At 41.3% G+C, this 22,329-nt stretch overlaps 2 protein-coding genes across 6 annotated transcripts in view; one reads left to right on the plus strand and one right to left on the minus strand.

Moving 5' to 3' along the window:
* Positions 1-22,329, minus strand: part of NPHP3 (nephrocystin 3) — a 224,095-nt gene that overhangs the window by 81,484 nt on the left and 120,282 nt on the right. The gene's annotated exons all lie outside the window — the stretch shown is intronic.
* Positions 1-22,329, plus strand: part of DNAJC13 (DnaJ heat shock protein family (Hsp40) member C13) — a 61,937-nt gene that overhangs the window by 32,685 nt on the left and 6,923 nt on the right. For all 3 annotated transcript variants that reach the window (XR_013831977.1, XM_079947144.1, XM_079947145.1), the window contains 26 exons: positions 244-347; positions 433-592; positions 1,746-1,808; positions 3,058-3,159; positions 3,348-3,452; positions 4,673-4,875; positions 5,130-5,214; positions 5,380-5,534; positions 5,918-5,963; positions 6,701-6,855; positions 7,058-7,259; positions 8,574-8,689; positions 9,283-9,361; positions 10,986-11,121; positions 11,767-11,951; positions 12,518-12,592; positions 13,252-13,371; positions 13,783-13,962; positions 14,486-14,653; positions 15,329-15,442; positions 16,667-16,783; positions 17,328-17,505; positions 17,738-17,829; positions 19,197-19,296; positions 20,053-20,127; positions 20,282-20,394. Coding sequence is in view for 2 of the 3 variants with exons in the window: in XM_079947144.1 (XP_079803270.1) it covers positions 244-347; positions 433-592; positions 1,746-1,808; positions 3,058-3,159; positions 3,348-3,452; positions 4,673-4,875; positions 5,130-5,214; positions 5,380-5,534; positions 5,918-5,963; positions 6,701-6,855; positions 7,058-7,259; positions 8,574-8,689; positions 9,283-9,361; positions 10,986-11,121; positions 11,767-11,951; positions 12,518-12,592; positions 13,252-13,371; positions 13,783-13,962; positions 14,486-14,653; positions 15,329-15,442; positions 16,667-16,783; positions 17,328-17,505; positions 17,738-17,829; positions 19,197-19,296; positions 20,053-20,127; positions 20,282-20,394 (3,228 nt within the window). In the remaining variant the exon portion in view is untranslated. The remainder of the gene's footprint in view (positions 1-243; positions 348-432; positions 593-1,745; positions 1,809-3,057; positions 3,160-3,347; positions 3,453-4,672; positions 4,876-5,129; positions 5,215-5,379; positions 5,535-5,917; positions 5,964-6,700; positions 6,856-7,057; positions 7,260-8,573; positions 8,690-9,282; positions 9,362-10,985; positions 11,122-11,766; positions 11,952-12,517; positions 12,593-13,251; positions 13,372-13,782; positions 13,963-14,485; positions 14,654-15,328; positions 15,443-16,666; positions 16,784-17,327; positions 17,506-17,737; positions 17,830-19,196; positions 19,297-20,052; positions 20,128-20,281; positions 20,395-22,329) is intronic.

Genomic DNA, 22,329 nt, shown 5'->3' on the forward strand with positions numbered 1-22,329 from the left:
ATACAAACACAATTCATTCTCTCTCTCTGTTGATGAGGTTTTTTTATGTATGGTGCTACTTACACACTGGGTTTTTCTTCATTGTACGTTTTAGCTTACAAACTAAAATGTAAAACTATTATAACTGACTGGTTTGTTGATTCTGGAACTTCATTCAAAAGTTATGTTCCCACCACACACCTTGATTCCTTAGCAATTATGTCAGAAACGTTTGCTCACTTCCTGTATCTTATTCTTCAAAAGGTAAAGTATGAATGCCTGTCAGATGAAATCAAAATCGGGGATTATTACTTGAGATTGCTGTTGGAAGAAGATGAAAGTGAAGACAGTGGAGCGATAAAGAAATCGTGAGTTACTGTTATCTTAATATTCCCTCTGAAATCTTAATTTTCTGCATAATAAACCTTTTGTTCTACCTTTTTCTTCCTACAGGTATGAATTTTTCAATGAGTTGTATCACCGTTTCCTGCTCACTCCTAAAATAAGTATGAAATGCCTCTGTTTGCAAGCCTTGGCCATTGTTTATGGAAGATGCCACGAGGAGATTGGCCCGTTTAGCGACACTAAATATATTATAGGGATGTTGGAGAGGGTAAGCATTTTTTAAATTACTGCATACAATTTGGGAGAGCAGAGCAGGCATATTGAAGTTTGTTTTTTGGAATTTCAGTTAACAATGCCATGTGGCCATTGCACTAAGAGGACTAGACTAGTCCCCTAATTGTTCCCATGGTGCCTCATTCCCAAACCCCAGGAAGCTTCTGCCCGACTTAGGGAGGGAGGTGCGATGCTCATAGGCATGACATCAGCTCCATGCCCCTGAAAAATCGCCATTACAAACTAGTGTTTCTTCCCCTAACTGTTCCCCTACGAAAAAATTCACCGCACGCCACTGATTGCTCTGGTGAGATGTCATGGTTTAATTCTAGCCTCCTCTGAGTTTGGCCTGTTTCTCCCCGCTCCTACATGACTTGGGGGAGTTTCAGAAACTCCTGCTGAACTCTGACTCTCATTTTTTGGTCTGAGTTGGGGTTTGTGCTATAACGCTATGCTTTAAAACCATAGTTAGTGTTGAAGCCAAACTTCAGCAAAAGATTCTTGTGGGAGAGTCTGGGAGAAAGGTAGGTTTGTTCACAATAATGCTACTTCTGAACATGGTCAGTGACCTATGGTTTGTCCTTCAGACTTGTATTTGAACAAAGTTTTTTTTAAAAAAAATAATACTTATTTTGAGAATTTTATAATTTACTGAACCTTTCTGAGTTACTTTAGAGTGGATGTGATTAACTGTAGCATTTGCACCTTTAACTTTTAAGGAAGCTAAACAAACAGTGTAAACTTTTAAGTATAAAAAAGTGACAAGCTTTTCGTGTTTTGCCTGGTCAAGCGACACATCTGTGTTGATCCTTTTTTGACTGTTACACTTTAGACTTGTGAGCAGTAAAATAAAGGAGCTAAAATGGTACATTTTTGAGAGCAATCTCTACGGTTGTTTCAGTTCTGGTTTCAGCTGTAGATCTGCTCTGCTTTTGTACATCCACATTTTAGTAGATCACTTTCTAGCACTGATAGTATAACAATAGATGAGTGTTTAGTTTTGCTTACAGATCTTGGAGATAAGAGGATAATTGCACTTTCAATATAGCAGCATATTTCATCTTAAATAAATAAATAAACAAATGATAACATTGAAGCACATTTCTCAGACTTCTTCCTATTTAAAAATGTTTTGTATTTTTTTCTAGTGCACTGATAGACTTGAGCGGGACCGATTGATAGTGTTCCTTAACAAGCTGATTCTCAACAAGGTGAGCAACCTTGCATTTCTGCATAAATTGTGCCATTTTTAATAAATTTAAATACACTCACAGCAGTATTTATTGTAGCTTGGGGTGCTCATAAAAGCCTCCTTCTCAAATCCATTGTTGTATATTGTTTTAAATGTTTGTTTTGCTATTGGGATTGTAGTTCCATTTGTGTTTCACAAGCTGGTCTCTGACTGTAATAAATTTCATGTTCATGCCTCCTTCTCCAAACATCTTGCCACTCTCTTTCATTTGTGTTATGGAATTGGAGGAGATATTACAATTTTGATTAATAACCATGTCATTAGATGTATTGAATGCTGAGATGATATTATATGTCTTACAAGGAGATAATAATAAGAATAATTTTATTATTTATACCCTGCCCATCTGGCTGGGTTTATGCAGCCGCTCTGGGCAGCATCCAGCAAAATGTAAAAATTTATAAAATGTCAAACATTAAAAACTTCCCAATACAGGCTTCCTTCAGATATCTTCTAAAAGTTGTGTAGTTCTTTATCTCCTTGACATCTGATGGGAGGGTGCCACTGTCGAGAAGGCCCTCTGCCTGGTTCCCTGTAACTTCACTTCCACCCAACGTTTTTCTTATCTCACAAAGGATATGATACTTTTGGTTGGAAAATCATAAGCCACTCTAGTTTGTTACCCTTTGAATCACCAGTGTTGAACAGAAAGGCCTATAAAAGTCTCACCAATTATTTATTTGGTATTTGCTATTAGTCCACCCCCCCCCCCGCAATCAACCATGACCCTTAAATTAAAAATCTCATGCTCTACCAACTGAGCTACCCCAGCTGTCAGTCCACTGGCTTTAAGAAAGTATTTTAGATGCTTCATGGACAAGCACAGTTCATATGTGTGTTTTTTATTTTACCTGTCCTGATCTTTTAGAGATAGGCTCAGCTAAAAGTCCCAAATCCATAAAACAAATTCTATTCTTGTATTAAGGAATAAGATAAAAGTAGACATCAAGGGTCGCCCCCCATTAAAATTGATAGATATGGCTCTTGGAATATATCTGTGATTTTTATAAGTGTGTGCTAATTTTAAAGGTTCTGACATATTTGTTTGTATATCAATTGATGTATTTGTGTGTATTAGTGTTATTAAGTAGCCTGTCCGGGCAACTGTGTAGCATGAAGTTAATGGATTGTGCTTAACTAAATCACTTAATCTTGTTATCTTATGTTATAATTGAACACATGTGACCGTTGTTTTCCCTTTCTTGCAGAAAAATGTCAAGGAGCTCATGGATTCAAATGGCATTCGGATCCTCGTGGACCTCCTTACCCTCGCCCATCTGCACACAAGTAGGGCAACCGTGCCATTGCAAGTAGGACATCTTTAGTTTCTTTTCTTTCCATGTATATAATTTAGGAGTGGGTTATTAAAAAGCTGCTTAGCCACATTATAGTTTCTATGAAATGAGCTTCAAATGGAAGCATTCAGTGCTTTGAAAGTAGTTCACGTGTGTGTTGTTTCTAACTCTAATTGGGGTTGTTCTTGTTTTCCGTTTTTAAGAGCAATGTAATTGAAGCATCACCTGATATGAAGAGAGAGAGTGAAAAAGAGTGGTACTTTGGCAATGCAGACAAAGAGAGGAGTGGTCCTTACAGCTTTAACGAGGTAACATTTCAAGTGGCGGTTGCGCCTTTTGAGTCAAAGGTAACGAACACAAAAAGCACAACGTTGTTCGAACAACCTTCCTCACTCTGGTCCCCCTCAAATATTTGGAGCTCTCGCTCCATCAGCCCCAGCCAAATGGCCAATGATCAGGGAGTTTCAGAGCAGCATGTCAGGGGGGCACAACATGCCCCTGTAACACTTGAGGAAAGGATGTGCTTATAGATAATATCTCATTCAACCATTGTTGTTCTTGGAAATTTCAGCTTTCACGAATAACAGATATAATTTCAAAGTCAGCACATGCTGTGTGGTTTGTATGGTTGGCTTTGGAGTGAAGATGCCTGACTTCTTGGTTGATAATTCCCTAGAGTGCAGTAAATAAAAAGGTGAAGGTAAAGGACCCCTGACTATTAGGTCCAGTCGCGAACGACTCTGGGGTTGCAGCGCTCATCTCGCTTTACTGGCCGAGGGAGCCGTCATTTGTCCGCAGTTTCCAGGTCATGTGACCAGCATGACTAAGCTGCTTCTGGTGAACCAGAGCAGCGCACGGAAACGCCGTTTACCTGTCCGCCAGTGCGGTACCTATTTATCTACTTGCACTTTGACATGCTTTCAAACTGCTAGGTTGGCAGGAGCAGGGACCAAGCAATGGGAGCTCCCGCACTGCGGGGATTCAAACCGCCGACGTTCTGATTGGCAAGCCCTAGGCTCAGTGGTTTAAACCACAGCGCCACCCGCATCCCTAAGAGGTGCAGTACCTCCCATTAATCCCTTCATTTGGGCCTGCAGAACTGGGAGAATTTGACAAAGAATGGCTGTCAGGGTGTGCTCAGTTGATTTTTCCCCCCGTTCACTAAATGGATGTTACAATTTCATCCTGACTGGTGTCTTTTGTTTTTGTACTGCGCATTTGCTAGCAACTGCTTTTTAAAAACTTAGTCCTCTTAGTAATTTGGCACTATTTGCATTGCAAATTTCTTCCATTTGTGGCCTCAGCGGATCCATAACCTGTTTGATTGCCCATTTTGGTTGGGTCAAAAGTTCTTAGGTTTACTAAAATTCTGTGGTGCCTTGATATGATATCTAGGAATAAGTTGTTTAAAGGGTATGGTAGTGTCGGAATGAAAGTGCCTTCAGCACAACTTCTAAAGACATAGTTTAAAAGAGACAACTGCATTATGGCCTTCTGTTTTCTCTGTGGCAATCCATTCCTAACATAGATGCAGGAACTGTGGACCAAAGGGGTATTGACTTCCAAAACCAGGTGCTGGGCCCAGGGCATGGATGGATGGCGTCCACTGCAAGTTATCCCTCAGCTGAAATGGTGTCTACTTGCCACTGGGCAAGCTGTGTTGAATGAGACGGACCTTGCTACACTTATCCTCAACATGCTTGTCACAATGTGTAGCTATTTCCCCAGTAGGTAAGGTGTAAACAAAGAAGTTGGGTGGGGGGGGGGGTTGGGAAAGTAGGGGGTTGGACTAGATGATCCTTACCAACTCTACAGTTCTGTGGTTTTCTTTTCCCACAAACACCCATAGCCTTTATTCACCCCCTACACAGTTCCATCAACCCAAGAATGTCCGTATCAACCATTTTGAGGGTAACCCTGTTTTACAGTACAAGCTGGCCATTGTGCACGTCAAACACTGATTAGGGAAACCTCTTCCCTTTCAGAGACCAGGATAATGCCATTATAAGGCCTTTGCCCAGAGTGAAGAGGCTCCTTTCAGACAGCACTTGCCTTCCTCACATCATTCAGGTAAGCTGATCTGCAGTCTGATGGTCAAGATTTAGGTTGCTTGCTTTTCAGCATATTTTGCTTTTTGAAAAGAAAAGAAATCTTGGAACTTTGATTGGGAGCAGTAGCCCTAATCTGAAATGCACAGTGTAAAACCATGTTAAGTTGTTGTTTATTGCATTGCAGCTGCTGCTGACCTTTGATCCCATTCTTGTTGAGAAAGTGGCCATATTGCTTTTCTACATCATGCAAGACAACCCACAGTTACCTCGCCTTTACCTCAGTGGAGTATTCTTCTTCATCATGATGTATACCGGTTCCAACGTGCTCCCTGTTGCAAGGTGAAAGCAATAATGTTTAGCATCAGTTGTATGTTTAAGTAAACATAGAGTAAACATAACATAGAGTTTCACACCAGCTAAGTGTAAATGCAAAGGATATTGCATTCGTTTCCGAAAGATTTTAAGTGATAAAATCGTTTTACACTTTTCCTCTCTGGACGACCTTGAAGAAACCAGGCTACATTGTATAATGGTGATAGTGAGGGGTCGTTTGATGAAGAGAGAGTCCATGGGGCTGTATTTAGTGCTAGATGGCTGGTGAGAGCCCAAGGATCAGAGGGGTTAGAGGGCAGGTGCAAGTTTTATAGTCCCATTAACCTGCATGCTGAGCTCATGCCATTGAGCTAAAAGTATATATGTAACAAAGATGAATTATTTTCTAGGTTTTTGAAGTATACACATTCGAAGCAGGCCTTCAAGTCTGAAGAGGTAAGCGGCAATTAATATTACAAAACAAACTGGCAGTGCTCCAACAAAACAAGTCAGTTCCAAGTATGCGCTAAGTATAAGCATTTAAACAGCGAAAATGTCTGTTTGGGGGGGTCTTGTTGCTCTCTGAAACAACTCTCTCTCTTCAGAATGTGCTGGATCCTTTTAAAAGGCAAATTGACAAAAGTTTGTTGTGCTGTTAGCTAAATAATGTTTAACCAAACAGTTGGAAATATGTAGCTGAATTTAGCGTTAGGAAGTTTTGGTAGGGATGAATGTGGAGACAACTCTTAAGCGTTAAATGCATTGGAAGTTGTGCTGCCACATTCTGGATTAGTTGTAGGTTCCGGGTCACCTTCAAAGGTAGCCCCATGTAGAGTTTGATTGTGTTTTAATATATTTGATATTTGATGTTAGCCGCCTTGAGCCCGGTCTTGGCCGGGGAGGGCGGAGTATAAATAAAAATTTACTTACTTACTTACTTACTTACTTACTTACTATGGAGAGGGTGGAATAAAGAGGCATGAAGCCTGAGGCTTCTAACTCTTCATGTATTGCAAGGGGGTTGGACTAGATGGCCCTCAGGGTCCCCTTGCCAACTCTGTGATTCTACAAGTTGTGCTGCACATAGTGGCTTGTGAAAATTAATATCTCCATTATCAAAAAAGCAACCGGTAAAGATGTGCAAAAGCGTGTTCATTTCATTTTCACACTTACATCCATCTTCTTCTTTTTAGATGAAAGGACAAGATATAGTTCAGAGAAGCATTCTTGGGCACATCCTGCCAGAAGCTATGGTGTGTTACTTGGAAAACTATGAGCCAGAAAAATTTTCTGAAATTTTTTTGGGCGAATTTGACACTCCAGAAGCTATTTGGAGCAGTGAAATGAGGTAATTTGATTTATACGCTTCCAGCAAAAGAAGTTGGTTCCCTCCCCCCATTAGTATTCCCCCCCTTTTTTTCAGTTTGCTGACTGTAATTAAATTCATCTGATATCTTTGTGACTTGCCACAGATAACAAGGTTTAATGGTTTAGTGATCTGGAAGAATGTTAGCGATTGTTTGCTTCAAAATGCCTTTTGCAATTCACAGGCGGCTTATGATAGAGAAGATAGCTGCTCATCTTGCGGATTTCACCCCTCGTCTTCAAAGTAACACAAGAGCACTTTACCAGTACTGCCCAATACCACTAATCAACTATCCTCAGCTGGAGAACGAGCTGTTTTGTAACATCTATTACCTCAGACATCTTTGTGATAAACTTCGGTTTCCTGACTGGCCAATTAAAGATCCTGTAAGTCAAATGTCTTGCACTCTTCCTCAATCTGCAGCAAAGCAGAATTGAAAATAAAAAGGGGAAATAAGAGAGCCATGACTGCTTTACTGGCATCTTGAGTGTGACGTGATCTTAACAGTTCTGTTTTAAAGTATACAGTTTCAAAGCCAGTTAAGTTTAAACAAGGCGTGTGTTCAATGTGGTGGGGATGTATGAAAGCTAAGGAATATTGGAAGATGATATACACAGAAATAAAAAAGATGCTAAGGTTGACATTCCCCCCCCCCAAAAAAAAACCCCGAGATGTTCTTTTGGGGTATGATAGAGGGTGAGATGCCTAAGAATGCATTAAATCTTGCTCTTTATGCAGCTGCTGCGGCCAGAATAGCCTATGCACAACTGTGGAAGGATAAAAACAGTCCAACAAAAGAGGATTGGCAGAATAGGTTAATAGAATATGTGGAGTTAGTGATGCTGACTCCAAAGATAAGAAACCAGGATGAACATACCATAAGAGAGGAGTGGGAAAACTTTGGAGATTGTTTAAAGAATTATAACAGTTTCATAAATCTCCCAAGTAGCACTAGATCGACGAACAGCAGCTAAATTAATTAGAAGGTAGAGAAAGATGCGTATCACAGATAAGAGTAAAAGGGAACCCATGGGAGGGCTGGGGTGGGAAAGTCGAATAATGTATTATTATTATTATTATTATTATTATTATTATTATTATTTATTTTATTTATTGAGTATATACACCGCCCTATACCTGGAAGTCCCAGGGCGGTTCACAGAAAAGATCACAGCATATATAATCAGAATAAAAACGACGATAATGAAGATTATTGTGAAATGGATGTACCAATTTACTGTTAAAACATCAATGAAATTAAAATAAATAAAGGAGTGTGTTCAAATTTTCAAATATAAGAGATAAAACTCCTATATTGCAGGTTTTCTAATAGAGAGGAGGGTCTAGGTGACTGAGTACAGTGGTGCCTCGCAAGACGAAATTAATTCGTTCCGCGAGTTGCTTCGTCTTGCGGAGCGCGGATTCCCCGGGTATTAACGGTTTTACGAAAAAGGAAGCAAACCCGCAAGACGTTTTCGTCTTGCGAAGCAAGCCCATAGGGAAATTCGTCTTGCGAAGCACCTCAAAAAACGGAAAACCCTTTCGTCTAGCGAGTTTTTCGTCTTGCGAGGCATTCGTCTTGCGGGGCACCAGTGTAATAGCAGCTATCTCCCCCTTCCTCCCCCCCCCCCCAGGAAGATCTGGAAGTTACATTAGAAGAACTCATTTGGAATTTTCTGTCTCCCCACCACCCTGCCCAGGTTAAACTCTTAAAAGATACCCTAGATGCTTGGAAGAAGGAGGTGGATAAGAAGGCACCCACAATGTCAATAGATGACGCTTATGAAGTTCTCCATCTCCCAAAGGGACAAGGACAGTAAGTTATGCGCTCTTCGGTTCCACTGACATTTTAATATAAATGACCCTTAGTTATTGTATCTTGCATCATTTAAACTTAGTTGCCCTCTGATTAAGTTCTAGAACCGGAAGAACAGCTGGCATGGCTGAAGTTTTGTACAGGAACGATAGTATAATGGTTCAGCATTGGAGCACCTCTATTTCAGACCAGCCTGACCTATTGATTTGGAGGCATATCAGTTAACTAAATTTAGCGCAGGAGCCCACATAGCAGTGTGCAGAGAGGATGCGGGGGAATCCAGTTTCCAAGACCAGATTGGCATAATAGTTTACACAGGCCTTGCTATTGTCACACTGGCAGTGCTGAAAATGCACCATTAGCGCTGCCACCCCTACTCAGCATTAAATAAGAGACAGACTGGCCTAGATCTTATGGATATCATATGTAGCTAACTCATAAAATGTGCTTTGGAAAGTGACCTAAAATCTGCCATTCAAAATAACCTCTGCCAGAGTTTAGTTTGAAATCTATGTTATATTCCACCCCCACCCCCCTGACTGAATGACAGCATATTGAATCCTAGCTAAGCAAATTCTTTATGTATCTGACAGGCACGATGAGAGCAAAATCAGGAAGGCTTATTTCAGACTGGCCCAGAAATACCACCCTGACAAGAATCCAGAAGGTCGAGTAAGTGCTATGTATTAAATATATATTATGCCTATAGGATGTATTGGGTCTGATCTGGTGTCTGAGCACAGGCTCTCTATACTGTATACATGGATCTACCCCAGTTACTGCAGTGCGGGGAGCAGGTTCAAGTGTGCATTTGTTCAAATGTGCAAAGTCACTCCTTTTATGTAACCAGGACAGCCCATTTGTGCACAAATTCCTGCATAATAGAAGTGCAACTGTTTGTTTGCTAAAGCTCTTAAATATATATATATTTACATCAGAAAGGGGAAACAGTTTTGAGTTATGGACCCCCATAACATTCCAGTAGTGGAAGTTGCCAGGCCCACACACAATCATATTCATTCTCTCTCTCTCTCTCTCTCTCTCTCTCTCTCTCACACACACACACACACACACACACCTGTTTCCCATGGTAACAGAGGCATAAATTTCATTTTTAGTAACTCCATTCAAGTTTCACCTTCCATTTTCTTGTGGGGGAAAATAGCTCTCCCATTGCCCCTTTTATCTGTCCTTTCTGTGCAAATGTGGCAAATCTCTGTAATCCCGGCAGAAGAATGTAAATGAAGTCAGCACATCGCTGAACTGGAAGCCCTTAACCGCAACTGTTTTAAGCCCCTGTTGGGTTGAAATAAACGACAGACGAATGACAAGTGTCATATGGGAGGCATCTCCCGAGCATGTCTCGGGAAGTCCCTTTTATTGAATATTACAGCATTGCCACATACGTGCTTGTTGCTGATTGGTTAACACAAATACAATACAAAGGTTGCACACAGGCATCAATCATCAATAGACCAAAGGCTGGGAAAGGGAACACAGAATTGGACAGGCGTGAAAACCTCCTTATTAAACTATTACTAGTGATTAATATAGCAAGACTTAAACTATTACTAGTGATTAATATATAGCATTCATCTGTAGATGTGGTCAACCAAACACTAAGAACAGGTCAGGATGCAATGTCTCATGAACTCAATGTGAACTGAACATTCTAGGGTGATGAAGGAATGTCTCAGCTTAAAATGGTTTTGCCAGAGTCATGTGCAGAAGCAAAACTTCCCATCAGCCCCAAACTTCAAAATGTAATTGCATGCCCAAAATTGTATGGACTACTTTTAGCACATCTGCCAGGAATACAGGTCTGTTAATTTCTCCCTTGGCTTTGATCTGATTGTGAGGGAAGAAGTCGTAATTGCACAATTTGCACAACTTCAAAGACCCTTTCCCTTCCTGCTGTACAACTTACGGTTGGGAGGGGACTCTGAAATCTGACTGGAGGTCTCATCCCTGCTTTACATTAAGTAATCCTTAGCCAAATACTGGAATACTGTGTACGATGCGGTCTGTACACGTGGCTGTTCTGAATAGGTTGTACTTACGTTTCTTGTTAACTCTGTTGTCCTACTGTGTGTGTATGTGTAGGACTTTTCAGAGAAGGGTATGGTATAAAAGTCAGAAAAACATTAAAATAGCTCAAAATTAGAAGAGTGTCTTTGAAGATTATGTAGTAGAAGACAGTCTTTCTTAAAATCCTGACCTGTTCCTTTTGCAACATCCGCTGATTTATTTTGAGATTGGATTCATATCTGCTTCCTTACGTGCATTGTATTTGCAGGATATGTTTGAAAAGGTGAATAAAGCGTATGAGTTTTTGTGTACAAAGTCAGCCAAAGTGGTGGATGGTCCAGATCCTGAGAATATAATTCTAATTTTGAAAGCTCAAAGCATCCTTTTCAACAGACACAAAGATGGTAATTATACTTAGCATCTGAAGACATAACTTTGTTTTGTGAAATATTAAATCTCATTTATGTGTTATTGAAAACTTTGGGCCTATTTGGGAGTTCACTGGCTACAACCAATACAAATTGTGTGGCAAACTATCAAGCTCTACCTTTTCAGGTGCATAACCTTGGTTTCATTGGAGAGTGGATTTCTGAAGGAGGGGAGGCCCATTACTTACTTCTGGAGACTACAGTCAAGTCCAAAATGGACCTTTATTTGAATGCAGTGAATACACTTTTTCCAGCAATTTTAAATCAATCCGTCTCCACTGATTAATAGGTGGACCTTTGTTGGTAGAAAACCTAGGACTTGTTCTAAAGCAGAAAGTCTGCATTCAAAACAGAGCCTTGAGATTCTATTTTCCAAATGCAGCTCAGATTCACCTGTATACTGCCCGAGGAGCTGCCCAGAATCTTGGGGAATTCAACTTCTCCTACTTATTAGGAGCTAATTTGTTTAGTACATTCTGTGTTACACTTCTCAGACCCTCCTTTCTCCTGTCTTGTTGGCCTTTGAAGTAAGAAACCATAATTCGTTTGGTATAGAATAAGTGTCACCATGAGACTGATTCACATGTGAATGTTGACTCTTGGCATTCTTTTCTTTTCAAGATTTGAAGCCTTATAAATATGCAGGCTACCCCATGTTGATTAAGACAATCACAATAGAAACTTCAGACGACCTCTTGTTCTCCAAAGAATCTCCCCTGTTGCCTGCTGCTACTGAGTTAGCTTTCTACACTGTCAACTGCTCGGCACTTAATGCAGAAGAACTAAGAAGAGAGAACGGTATTGAGGTAGGCTCAAAATCTTCCTCTGGGTTGTGTTTTGCAGAGAGTGAGTTTTATTCTTTGCATCCTTTCTATTAAGCTCTTGTTTGCAAAATGCATTTTAATAACCCTTTTTGGCTGGGTGTTGTCTGCAAAGCTAGTTTTCCCTCATATTTTCTAGCTATCTGTAAGTACATCTCAGAACTGCTGTTGCTGATTATTCTGTAAGCTTGCATAACCAATGCTGAATATTTCATGTATTTAGCTTAATTTTCCTAAGAATAAGCAAGTAGATTGTTATTAAAAAAAACACAAATATTAACTTCTAACTTAATATCAAGCAAAAGAAACAATAACTGGGCTTCTAAGAAATGTTGTTAATATTACTCCAGATAATTTCAGATTATTGGTTTGGCTTAGAATACTTAAACTTCTTTCTCTCACAAGTAGGCATTTGAAGTATTAAATTTTACATTGTGGCTTTGAAATGGCATCCGGAAATTTGTAGAGAAATATTTCTATATGAGAACAATCGTTTCAACTTTTGCTGCTGACAGTGTTCAGGGGGAAAACATGTCTGTCTATCCCCACAGATTCTGCAAGAGGCTTTTAATCGCTGTGTTGCTGTCCTGACACACTTTAGTAAGCCAGATGATATGTCAGTTCAGGTAAGTGTTCAAAATAATCCAGTAATGGAGGATTTAGCATATGTGTGAATGTGAACTAAAATGTGAACTGGCCATAGGAGACCAGATTCAGGCAACTTTTCTGTCTAACCACTAACATGGTTCTCACATCATATTAAAACTGTAGATAAAATAAACTATGGTTTAATGTGAATAAGAGCAAACATTGGCTACCTGCTCATGGTTGGTTTGGAGAGAAACAAATCACCAGTCTAGGCTCAGATAACACAAGAAGCTATGGCTTTTTTTTGGTGGTACAGTGGCAACAGGGGAGGAAGAAAGCACCTGCAATTTCAGTGGTGCGTACCAGCATTCTGCTTATTCTCATTAAAGCATAGTTTCTTTTAACGATGGAGATACCAAAGACTGAACCTGAGAACTTCCACATGCAAAATGTGCACCTTACCGTTCTCCCATTTTGCCACAGCCCTTTCCTGGTGCCAACTTTAGACACTTCATAAGTTGAAAAGAAGTAACAATGCTTCACAAGACTGAAAGAAGTAATCACTTGGCGAATTACAGTGTTGTGTCTGCCTTCCAGGGAGCTCTTTATCATTCCTTTTCAACTTCTGAAGCGTGTGTATTTGTAGTGCATCTTATTATACCAACGCCATATGACTTAGCATTTTTTCACTTAATAGGTGTGTGGGCATGTAAGTAAATGTTACAGTGTGGCGGCCCAATTTGAAGACTGCAGAGAGAAAATAACTGAAATGCCAAATATCATCAAGGATCTCTGCAGAGTACTGTATTATGGCAAGGTAAGCTCTATCTTCCTTTTCTAGCCTCCCATTTCTGTAGAACCTCAGGAGTGTCCATTAAGTGGATGCAATCGATTGGGCCTATTGCCTTCCTTTTGAAAGCTGTAGAACTTCCTGTCAGAGCCCCAGTTCACATGAGGCTTCTTGAGGCATGTAGACAGTTTTGTTTGCACATTGTCAATGGAATGTACAGACACAGTCCTTCTGTTTACCCTATTATATTCTTATTTATTCTGTTTACCCTATTCTGTAATGTGATTAAAGCGCTACACTGCAGAAGCAAGAAACAAAAAGTGTGAAGAACGTGCCACTACTGCATTTTGTCATTTTTACGTCAGAAACACTGCTTGTCTTGTTCCTGCTGAACTGAACCACTTCTCACCCAAAGCAAATGTTTTCTTTCCTACTCAGAACATTCCCCGCGTGGCTTCCCTAGGGGTCGAGTGTGTCAGCTCCTTTGCTGTGGACTACTGGCTACAGACACATCTGTTTCAAGCTGGAGTTCTGTGGTATTTGCTCGGCTACATCTTCAACTATGATTACACACTAGAAGAGAGTGGGATTCAGAAAAGTGAAGATTCCAATCAGCAGGTAATGATAATAAGGAACTGTGAATAGACTGCTGTACTTTAAATATATCCTGAGCAGCATTTCTGAGATGGCTGTAGGAACTTACAGTCATTATCTTAAAATCAAACACATTGCTTAATGTGCTGCGCTTTTAGGTAAAACTTTGCATGTGTGTTGTAGCCTTTTTTGTGTGGTTCAAATGACATTCTCAAGATCAGTTGTGCTTGCTTGTGCCAAGCTTTGATCCAAAGAGAGGAGGAAGTTTGAAGAAGGGAATTTCTTTATATTCTTAAAAAAAGCAACACACCCCTCTGCAGCACCCAAAAAGCCTCTGTAGAGAGTTAGAGAACCCTCTTGAATAGTGCACAGTGGCATATAAGGAGACACAATGGCAAGTGACAGTCGCCCCAAATTGGGCAATGACATTTTTGCAAGTTGTGTCCATTTTATTTTGCAGTATTGCTTGTGAAGGAGTGGTGGTCTTGTTTCTTCATCTACTCAGAAAATCTATGCATGAGATTGATTCCCTATTTTCTGCTAACAGGAAGTAGCCAATACCCTTGCAAAGCTTAGCCTCCTTGCTTTGAGCCGTCTTGGCGGATATCTTCCCGGAGAACAAGCTACGCCTGAAAACCCAACCATCAGAAAAAGTCTTGCAGGCATGCTGACGCCATATATTGCAAGAAAACTTGCTGTGGTCAATCCTGCCGAGGTACAAGAACATTTTAATACCAACGTTAATGTTTTTCTGCTTTTCTTGACAAGTATGCTGAGTATGAAAATGTAGTAATGGCAACAAAGAAAATTATACAGCCTTTAGTGTCTTAGAAAAGGAGTCCTGATTGAGGCACTTGCGAGCACCTTCAGTTCTCTGTGTTGCAGCCAGTGGATTTTTGTTTTAGATAGTGCAGTGTTAATAGAGATGTGTGGATTTGTACAGTAGTCATCCTACTATTTCTAACTTGTCGTGTCTTTCTTGCCAGATACTAAGGGCTATTTCGCATGATATTGCTGCTGCAGTATGTTTGAGTGACTACTGTATATGGCAAACCAGGAATATTTGTGTGTGTGTGTGGGCACAAACAGAAGAGAGAAACAGTGTTTGCTGCACTCAATAGTTGCAGAATAGAGACTGTTTCAGATTACTTCTGTAGCGCTTGAAATCATAAAGTGTGCATCTAGCCAGAGCTGGAGTTTTTAAGAGCAAATTCCAAATAGACTCGTGTTAAAGAACAAAAAAGAGGAAATAACTTGCACATTGAGAAAGCTAGAAGGGTTACAGTGGTCTTGTGGCGGTATTAAGCTGGTCAGATGTAGATGCTGTAGAAAAAATGAAATATTTGTGTTGCATTTAAATCTGTTTTGCCATAACTGTTTCTTAACCTAGATTCTGAAAATGCTGAACAGCAACACAGAAAGCCCATACCTTATTTGGAACAATCGGACAAGAGCTGAACTCCTTGAATTCTTGGAATCTCAGCAGGAAAGCATGATTAAAAGAGTGAGGCACTTTTTCAAATTGTCGGGCTGGCTAGTTGGGAGTTTCTGAGGCAGGGAACTGAAAGAAGCAGCAAGCAATTCTTGTTGCTGCATTTTTCAGAATCATTAAACCGAGGTGTACAAAAGCCACACGGCCAGCATCTTTTAATGTACAGTGGTACCTCGGGTTAAGAACTTAATTCGTTCTGGAGGTCTGTTCTTAACCTGAAACTGTTATTAACCTGAAGCACCACTTTAGCTAATGGGGTTTCCTGCTGCTGCTGCGCTACCGGCATGCGATGTTCTTATTCTGAAGCAAAGTTCTTAACCTGAGGTAATATTTCTGGGTTAGCAGAGTCTGTAACCTGAAACGTACGTAACCTGAAGCATATGTAACTTGAGGTACCACTGTACCAAGCCACAAAAGTTTGGTGTCCTCCTGTGGGATTTATAGATTTCATCCCCTCATTTCTCCATTTATGGTCTCATGTTGTAAACAGCATCCTTTAACAACAGCATATGTAAATAACTCTGATCCTAATTCGCTATCAGTGAACAGAAAGGCTCCTTCAGTTCAGCCATGACCTAAAACCAGGAGAGGCTCTTTCTGGTAAAGGTGGAGGAGACAGTTTTTCCTGATTCCTTTATCCCCCTTTGTTGCATTTCATGTTGCTCTGGATGGAGAATATGTTGAAGCAGTACAAGGGCTGAGGGGAGACTTGTTTTCCCTAGATATTTGCCCTCAATTGAGTGTTTGAGAGCTTTGTCTTTGTCAGTAGTACAGCTCAGGTGTTGCTTAGCATCTTCTTCTTCTTTGGCAATCGCTTGTAGCTGAATACGATTGTCATACGTATTCAAGTTCTGCAGCTGGGGGGTAAAAGAACGATTTCAAACCAGCCTGCTTTTGGTTGCAGGATTCCTGTTGTAGCACCACACGTGTTAAAAGATCATTGAGGGTTAAAGTCCAACCTGTGCAGGAATTAGCAACAGCCATGGGAAAGGACAGAAGTAATAGATATCTTCCCAAGTGCTGGCCAACTCTCCTCCTACCGTCACCTGCTTACATTTCTAGCCTTTTCTTGCAAAGTAAATGAGAACTGAAATCAAATTCTGTCCCTGCTTCATGTCTCCAAGCTTAAAGTACACAATTCATATTGGGGAATTGTACTGCTTTTGCGTCCATTCGGCTTAATGTTTTTACTATGGGAAGCTGCAAATATATTCAATTGATTTTTACTTTCTAAAGGGTGACTGTGATAAAAGCTATGGATCTGAATTCATCTTCAGTGATCATGCAAAAGAGCTTATTGTAGGAGAGATTTTTGTTAGAGTTTACAATGAAGTCCCCACATTCCAACTGGAGGTAAGATTCTACTTCTAGTTATTTGGTGAAGTCTGTTGGTTTTAAATTGGTTAATCCCTTTTTTTTTCCTTCTTTTTTTGCGTTCCAATACGAAACATGTTAGATATTGAAGCTCCTTTCCTTGTCAAAATATAGGATGCACTAATTTGTTCTCAGTAAATCATCAACACAGCAGATACGTTCAGAGGTTCTATATCCGTTCCCTTTGAATTTTGTTACATGTTTGTTATAGCTCTTCCTTTGTTAAAAAATTCAAACATTGGGAAAGAAATGTTTTCAGAATGGAGTAACCCTATACTATAGAACTTCCCAGACTTTTATATAGCAGTGTTACCCTTCCTTTGTTATAACCTTGTGAGGAAGCCTTGCTACATGAAGCTGAAACACCTACTGGTGATGTATCCTGATAGAGCATTTGATTGTTCATCTCTTAATTGTAAATAGTTTGTAAAATATGGATACACTGTGTTAAGCAGCAGCAACAACATGTTTCCTTCCTATCTATCTTTTCAATTTTCCTTCTTGCTTGTTTGTTACCCTACAGCTTCCGAAATCATTTGCTGCAAGCCTCTTGGATTACATAGGCTCACAAGCCCAGTACCTTCATACATTAATGGCCATGACTCACACAGGGAAAGTGGAGTCAAACCAACATGGAGAGAGGCTCAGAAGGGTAGAGATGGCCTTGGAGGCTCTGAGAAATGTAATAAAACACAACCCAGGTAAGCAAGGCATGTTGGACACCTTAAACATTCCTGTCGAACGAAACCTCACTTTAGATTTTGGATGTTTCAGATGAATGCTTAGTCGTACAGCTTCTCAACAAACTAAAATGGCTGTTTAAGCAGATTAAGGTGGGGTTTTTTAATTTAAAAAAACGTTTTAAGATACCTTTGCTTGAAAGTGCTTTAGTTTAGTCCACTTTAACCACAGCAGCTGTCTTTCTCCACGCAGGTTCAGAATGTGAATGCATAGGTCACTTTAAGTTAATCTTCTCCCTTCTGCGTGTCCACGGAGCTGGTCAAGTCCAACAGCTGGCTCTGGAGGTAAAAACCAAAGCGATAAAAGTTTCTTGCCATAGGAGAAAGTTCTTTGGAATATATTTTACACTCAGCCAGTAACGATTCTGTTTTTGGGCTTTGTAGCTAGAGAATGGTATTGCAGGACATCAAAATAGCTACCGTACATAGCTTTAAATCTTCAGTTCACAGGCTATGTGAATAGTACTAAGAAATGTGCATTTAGCAGGTTGTAGAACACAATGACTCTTGAAGTATTTGTCCAAATGTTATTTCCAAAGGCGACAGTGGCAGTCTTAATTTCTCACCAGAAGGGGCATCGTTGGGCAGAAGCAATGGCCCGAGTTGCCTTGGCAAAAGTGACTGGTCTCTTTGCACTGCCACTGTTATCCCAGAGTATTAAAAAAGGGTTATTCCCTTTCCCACCCCTATACACCAATATCCACTCCCCCCAGCTTACATTTCCACACCTATTTGCCTGTTCTAAGAAGCTGGCTAAGTGGCAGATTTTGGGGGGACTGCGAGTCTTTTTTCAGCCCACAAATCAGATTTGGCTACCTCGCCAAGGGCAAACGAAGCCTTTTGCATTGACCTCACTCTGAATGGGTAGGGACAGCAATGCTGGGTTGGGAAGAGATAGAGAACTAGGGTCACGGCTTTTACCTGATGGTGCTCCTTCTGTTGCAAAATTAAACTCCTATTGTTTGAAAACAGCATTTGGTCAAAAATTTTGAAAGACATTTTCTGCTATAAATATTCACAGAAAATTCAGAGCGGCTTTTCTGGAAGCAAAGCTTGAATTTACTGTATTTTTCGCTCCATAGGGCGCACCGGACCATAGGGCGCACCTAGGTTTTTTTTGGGGGGGGGGGTTCAAGAAAAAAAATCTTATTGGCACAAGCCAAGGCAGCAAGCGGGATGGATCCTGCTCACTGTTTTGGCTTCCTCTTTAGCCCCACGCAACTTCTCCCTGCCCGGAGAGGCTGCGCGGGGCTAAAGAAGCCATAGCCGCGTGCAGCCTCTTCCTGCCGGAGGGGCTACACGCAGCTATCCCTGAAGCCTGGAGAGCGAGAGGGGTCGGTGCGCACTGACGCCTCTCGCTCTCCAAGCTTCAGTGAAAGCAACGTGAAGCCTCCGGAGCGCAGAGGGAGCGCTCCCTCTGCGCTTCGGAGGCTTAGCGTTGCTATCGCTGAAGCCAAGGAGCCTGCATTCGCTCCATAGGACGCACACACATTTCCCCTCAATTTTTGGAGGGGAAAAAGTGTGCCCTATAGAGCGAAAAATACGGTATGTATCCAATCAATAGGTAGACAATCCTTGTCTTGAAGGAACAACTAGCTGCTTCCATACCAGTCTAGCAGTTTTTATTTTATTTTTCTTTCTTTCTTTCACAGGTGGTGAACATAGTGACTAGTAACCAAGAATGTGTAAATAATATTGCAGAAGCAATGGTTCTTTCCAACTTACTAGCCCTCCTACATTCACTACCTTCAAGTACGTAGAGCGTGAGTTTACTTATTCAGCGACAAAAATACACATTTAGAAAACTCTTCAGATACCAAAAGAAAAAGAAAAACTTTTCCCCACACAAGCATGCATGTAGAATTGTGGCTCCAACTTGGGAAGGGCATTGAGGTCTCAGGACTGTGTAGAGACAAATATTCTCTAAACTGGAGATCTTGCCCTCTGACTTCAGATCTGTTGGGGAAATTATAGGAAGTCACTAATGAAGTAAAATCGCCTGTGTTGGGGTGTTGTCTTTGGCATTCAAAATAGATCTAGAGAAAAACCCTCAGTGAAGGTTAGGTCATACTTTTAGTATGTTTTCAGGATACACTGATTTTGTGAATGAAGGCATCTCGCCACAATCAGCCCTTTGGAACTTCTTTCTCTATTAAGGACTTGCTTTTAAGGGAAAGGCTAGACCTGTGATGTTTTTATTGTATTGTATATGTATGTGATTTTTTTATATGCATATATTTTAGTTCTACTAGTGCTTAGTTCTTTGACTTAAGCTGATCTTTCATAGGATATTTTTTTTTAAGCACCTTTGCTGACTTTGGAACTCAGTCCATGGAAGGCTTTTGTTTCGCCTCATAAACAGCTCTTTCCTGAGGGGCCAGCTAAACTAGGCAATAGTGCAGGCCCCATTGTCCAACTCTAAACAAGCCCTGTTGCGTTTTTACTTCATCTTTGCTAAATAGAGACACACAAAAGCTGGGTTTCGCTCACGGTTTTTCCTCTTGGCAGGTCGGCAGCTTGTTCTGGAAACTCTGTATGCTTTGACATCCAGTACCAAAATAGTTAAAGAGGCCATGGCAAAAGGTACAGTGAACTCTGTTGTTCTTTGTTGCTTGTAGAATCCAAAAGTAATGTTTCAAACTTTCTGTGATTGGAAGAGGCAACAGTTCATTTATTTTTATCTATCAGAATATTCATAGCCTGCCATAAGGCCCTCTGTTTTTCTGTCCTTTCCTAGGTGCTTTAATCTACTTACTTGATATGTTCTGCAACTCAACACATCCCCAAGTTCGATCTCAGACTGCAGAGCTTTTTGCTAAAATGACAGCCGACAAACTGGTTGGTCCAAAGGTGAGTGTGTTTTGCTTCATTTTTGGGCATTGTAACTGGCCCTTTTAAAAGCATGCTTTTGACACTAAATAGCACAATGTCTGTTAGACTTGATTTGCAACATGCTTATAAAAAATGCTGTCCAACCCTGTACTAGGAGTTAACATTACACAGGCCGTATTCATCTTTATCATCCCTTCATATGGGCTGGGAAACAGGCCACGAAGCTGCTGTTACTATGGCTTCCCATTACGCCTAAGCTAGCAAACGATGATTAATAGCTTCCCAGCAAACCAGGATACATAAGCCAGCTTTGAAATATGACTTACTGTCATTCCTTATTTGGAAGCCATTAGTCATAGTTTTCCTGGTTTGGACGCAAGAGGAATTGGCGACGTCTTCCTGCCTTGGTTTTTCCACTTAACGTGAAGGGTGGGGAGAGCCAAGTGGTTGTCTGCCTGTTTGTAGCTTGGCTTCTCAATCCAATATCTGATTGTCTGGATGCAGCCAATGTGCATCACTTCAAATAAACAGCCCTCACGTGGTGCAAGCTTTACATTTCGTTCTCTGCAAGCTACTAGGCTTGTAGAGCAACATGCTGGTTGGAAAACATGGCAGCATAAGAAGAGCCGTTCTGGATCAGGCCAGCGGCCCATTTGGTCCAGCATATAATACTTGCAATGGCCAACCACATGCCTGTGGGAAGTCATAACCAGGAGTATAGCAGCATTCTCCCCAAATGTGAATCCCAGCAATGGGTTCTGTAATGGTTGTAAGGGGTTACTTGTGCGTAAGTTGCCTTCAATTTCGGTTAGATTGTCTGGCTCACCATGCCTTGGCTGACAGCCCACACTCCGTGGCCGGTCAGTCGCTTGCAGAATCCGTCAGTGGGCGTTTCTTGAACCTCTTCCAGCATAAGAGCTGTTTGACGCCAAGTCTCCTCCTACTTTCCCTGCACGGAACTCGTCTGCGCAAGTAAGGGGAAGGCAGAGGCGTGTCAGCGCTTTCCCCACTAGTCTCTGGTGAAGGGTCTTGGAGCCCTGTCTCCAAATCCTCCATCTCCTTCTCTTCTCCACTGGTGTTACGCTGAATTCCTTCCCCCGTGCTGGTCCCCTCTCCTGCATCGTTTTGGAGCCTTGCCTCCACCTCTCGCTCTGATGTCAGTTCCCTGACAGGTTCCTTGAGGCATTCTGCCTCCAGCAGTGGGCATAGTAGCCATTGATAGCCTTATGTAAAGGTAAAGGGACCCCTGACCATTAGGTCCAGTCGTGGCCGACTCTGGGGTTGCGGCGCTCATCTCGCTTTACTGGCTGAGGGAGCTGGCGTACAGCTTCCAGGTCATGTGGCCAGCAGGACTAAGCCGCTTCTGGCAAACCAGAGCAGTGCACGGAAACGCTGGTTACCTTCCCGCCGGAGCAGTACTTATTTACTTGCACTTTGACATGCTTTCGAACTGCTACGTTGGCAGGAGCAGGGACCGAGCAACGGGAGCTCACCCCATCGTGGGGATTCAAACCGCCAACCTTCTGATTGACAAGCCCTAGGCTCTGTGGTTTAGACCACAGCGCCACCCGCGTCCCCTTATTGATAGCCTTAGTCTTCATGAATTGTGAAACCTATAATAATATAATAGTAATAATTTATTATTTGTATGCCGCCCATCTGACTGGGTTGCTGCAGCCACTCTGGGAGGCCTCCAACAAAATAAAACATTAAACAGACATCAAGCATTAAAAGCATCCCTATACAGAGCTGCCTTCAGATGTCTTCTAAAAGTCAGATAGTTGCTTATTTCCTTGACATCTGATGGGAGAGCATTCCACAGGGTGGTGCAACTAGCAAGAAGGCTCTCTGCCTGGTTCCCTGACACCTTGCAGCGAGGAAAGAGTGAGAAGGCTGTCAGAGCTGGATCGCTCTGTCTGGGCTGAACAATGGAGATTCACAATGCCCATCCAT

Source organism: Podarcis cretensis (genome assembly GCF_951804945.1).
Source record: "Podarcis cretensis genome assembly, chromosome: 12".
Taxonomy (NCBI): Eukaryota; Metazoa; Chordata; class Lepidosauria; order Squamata; family Lacertidae; genus Podarcis; species Podarcis cretensis.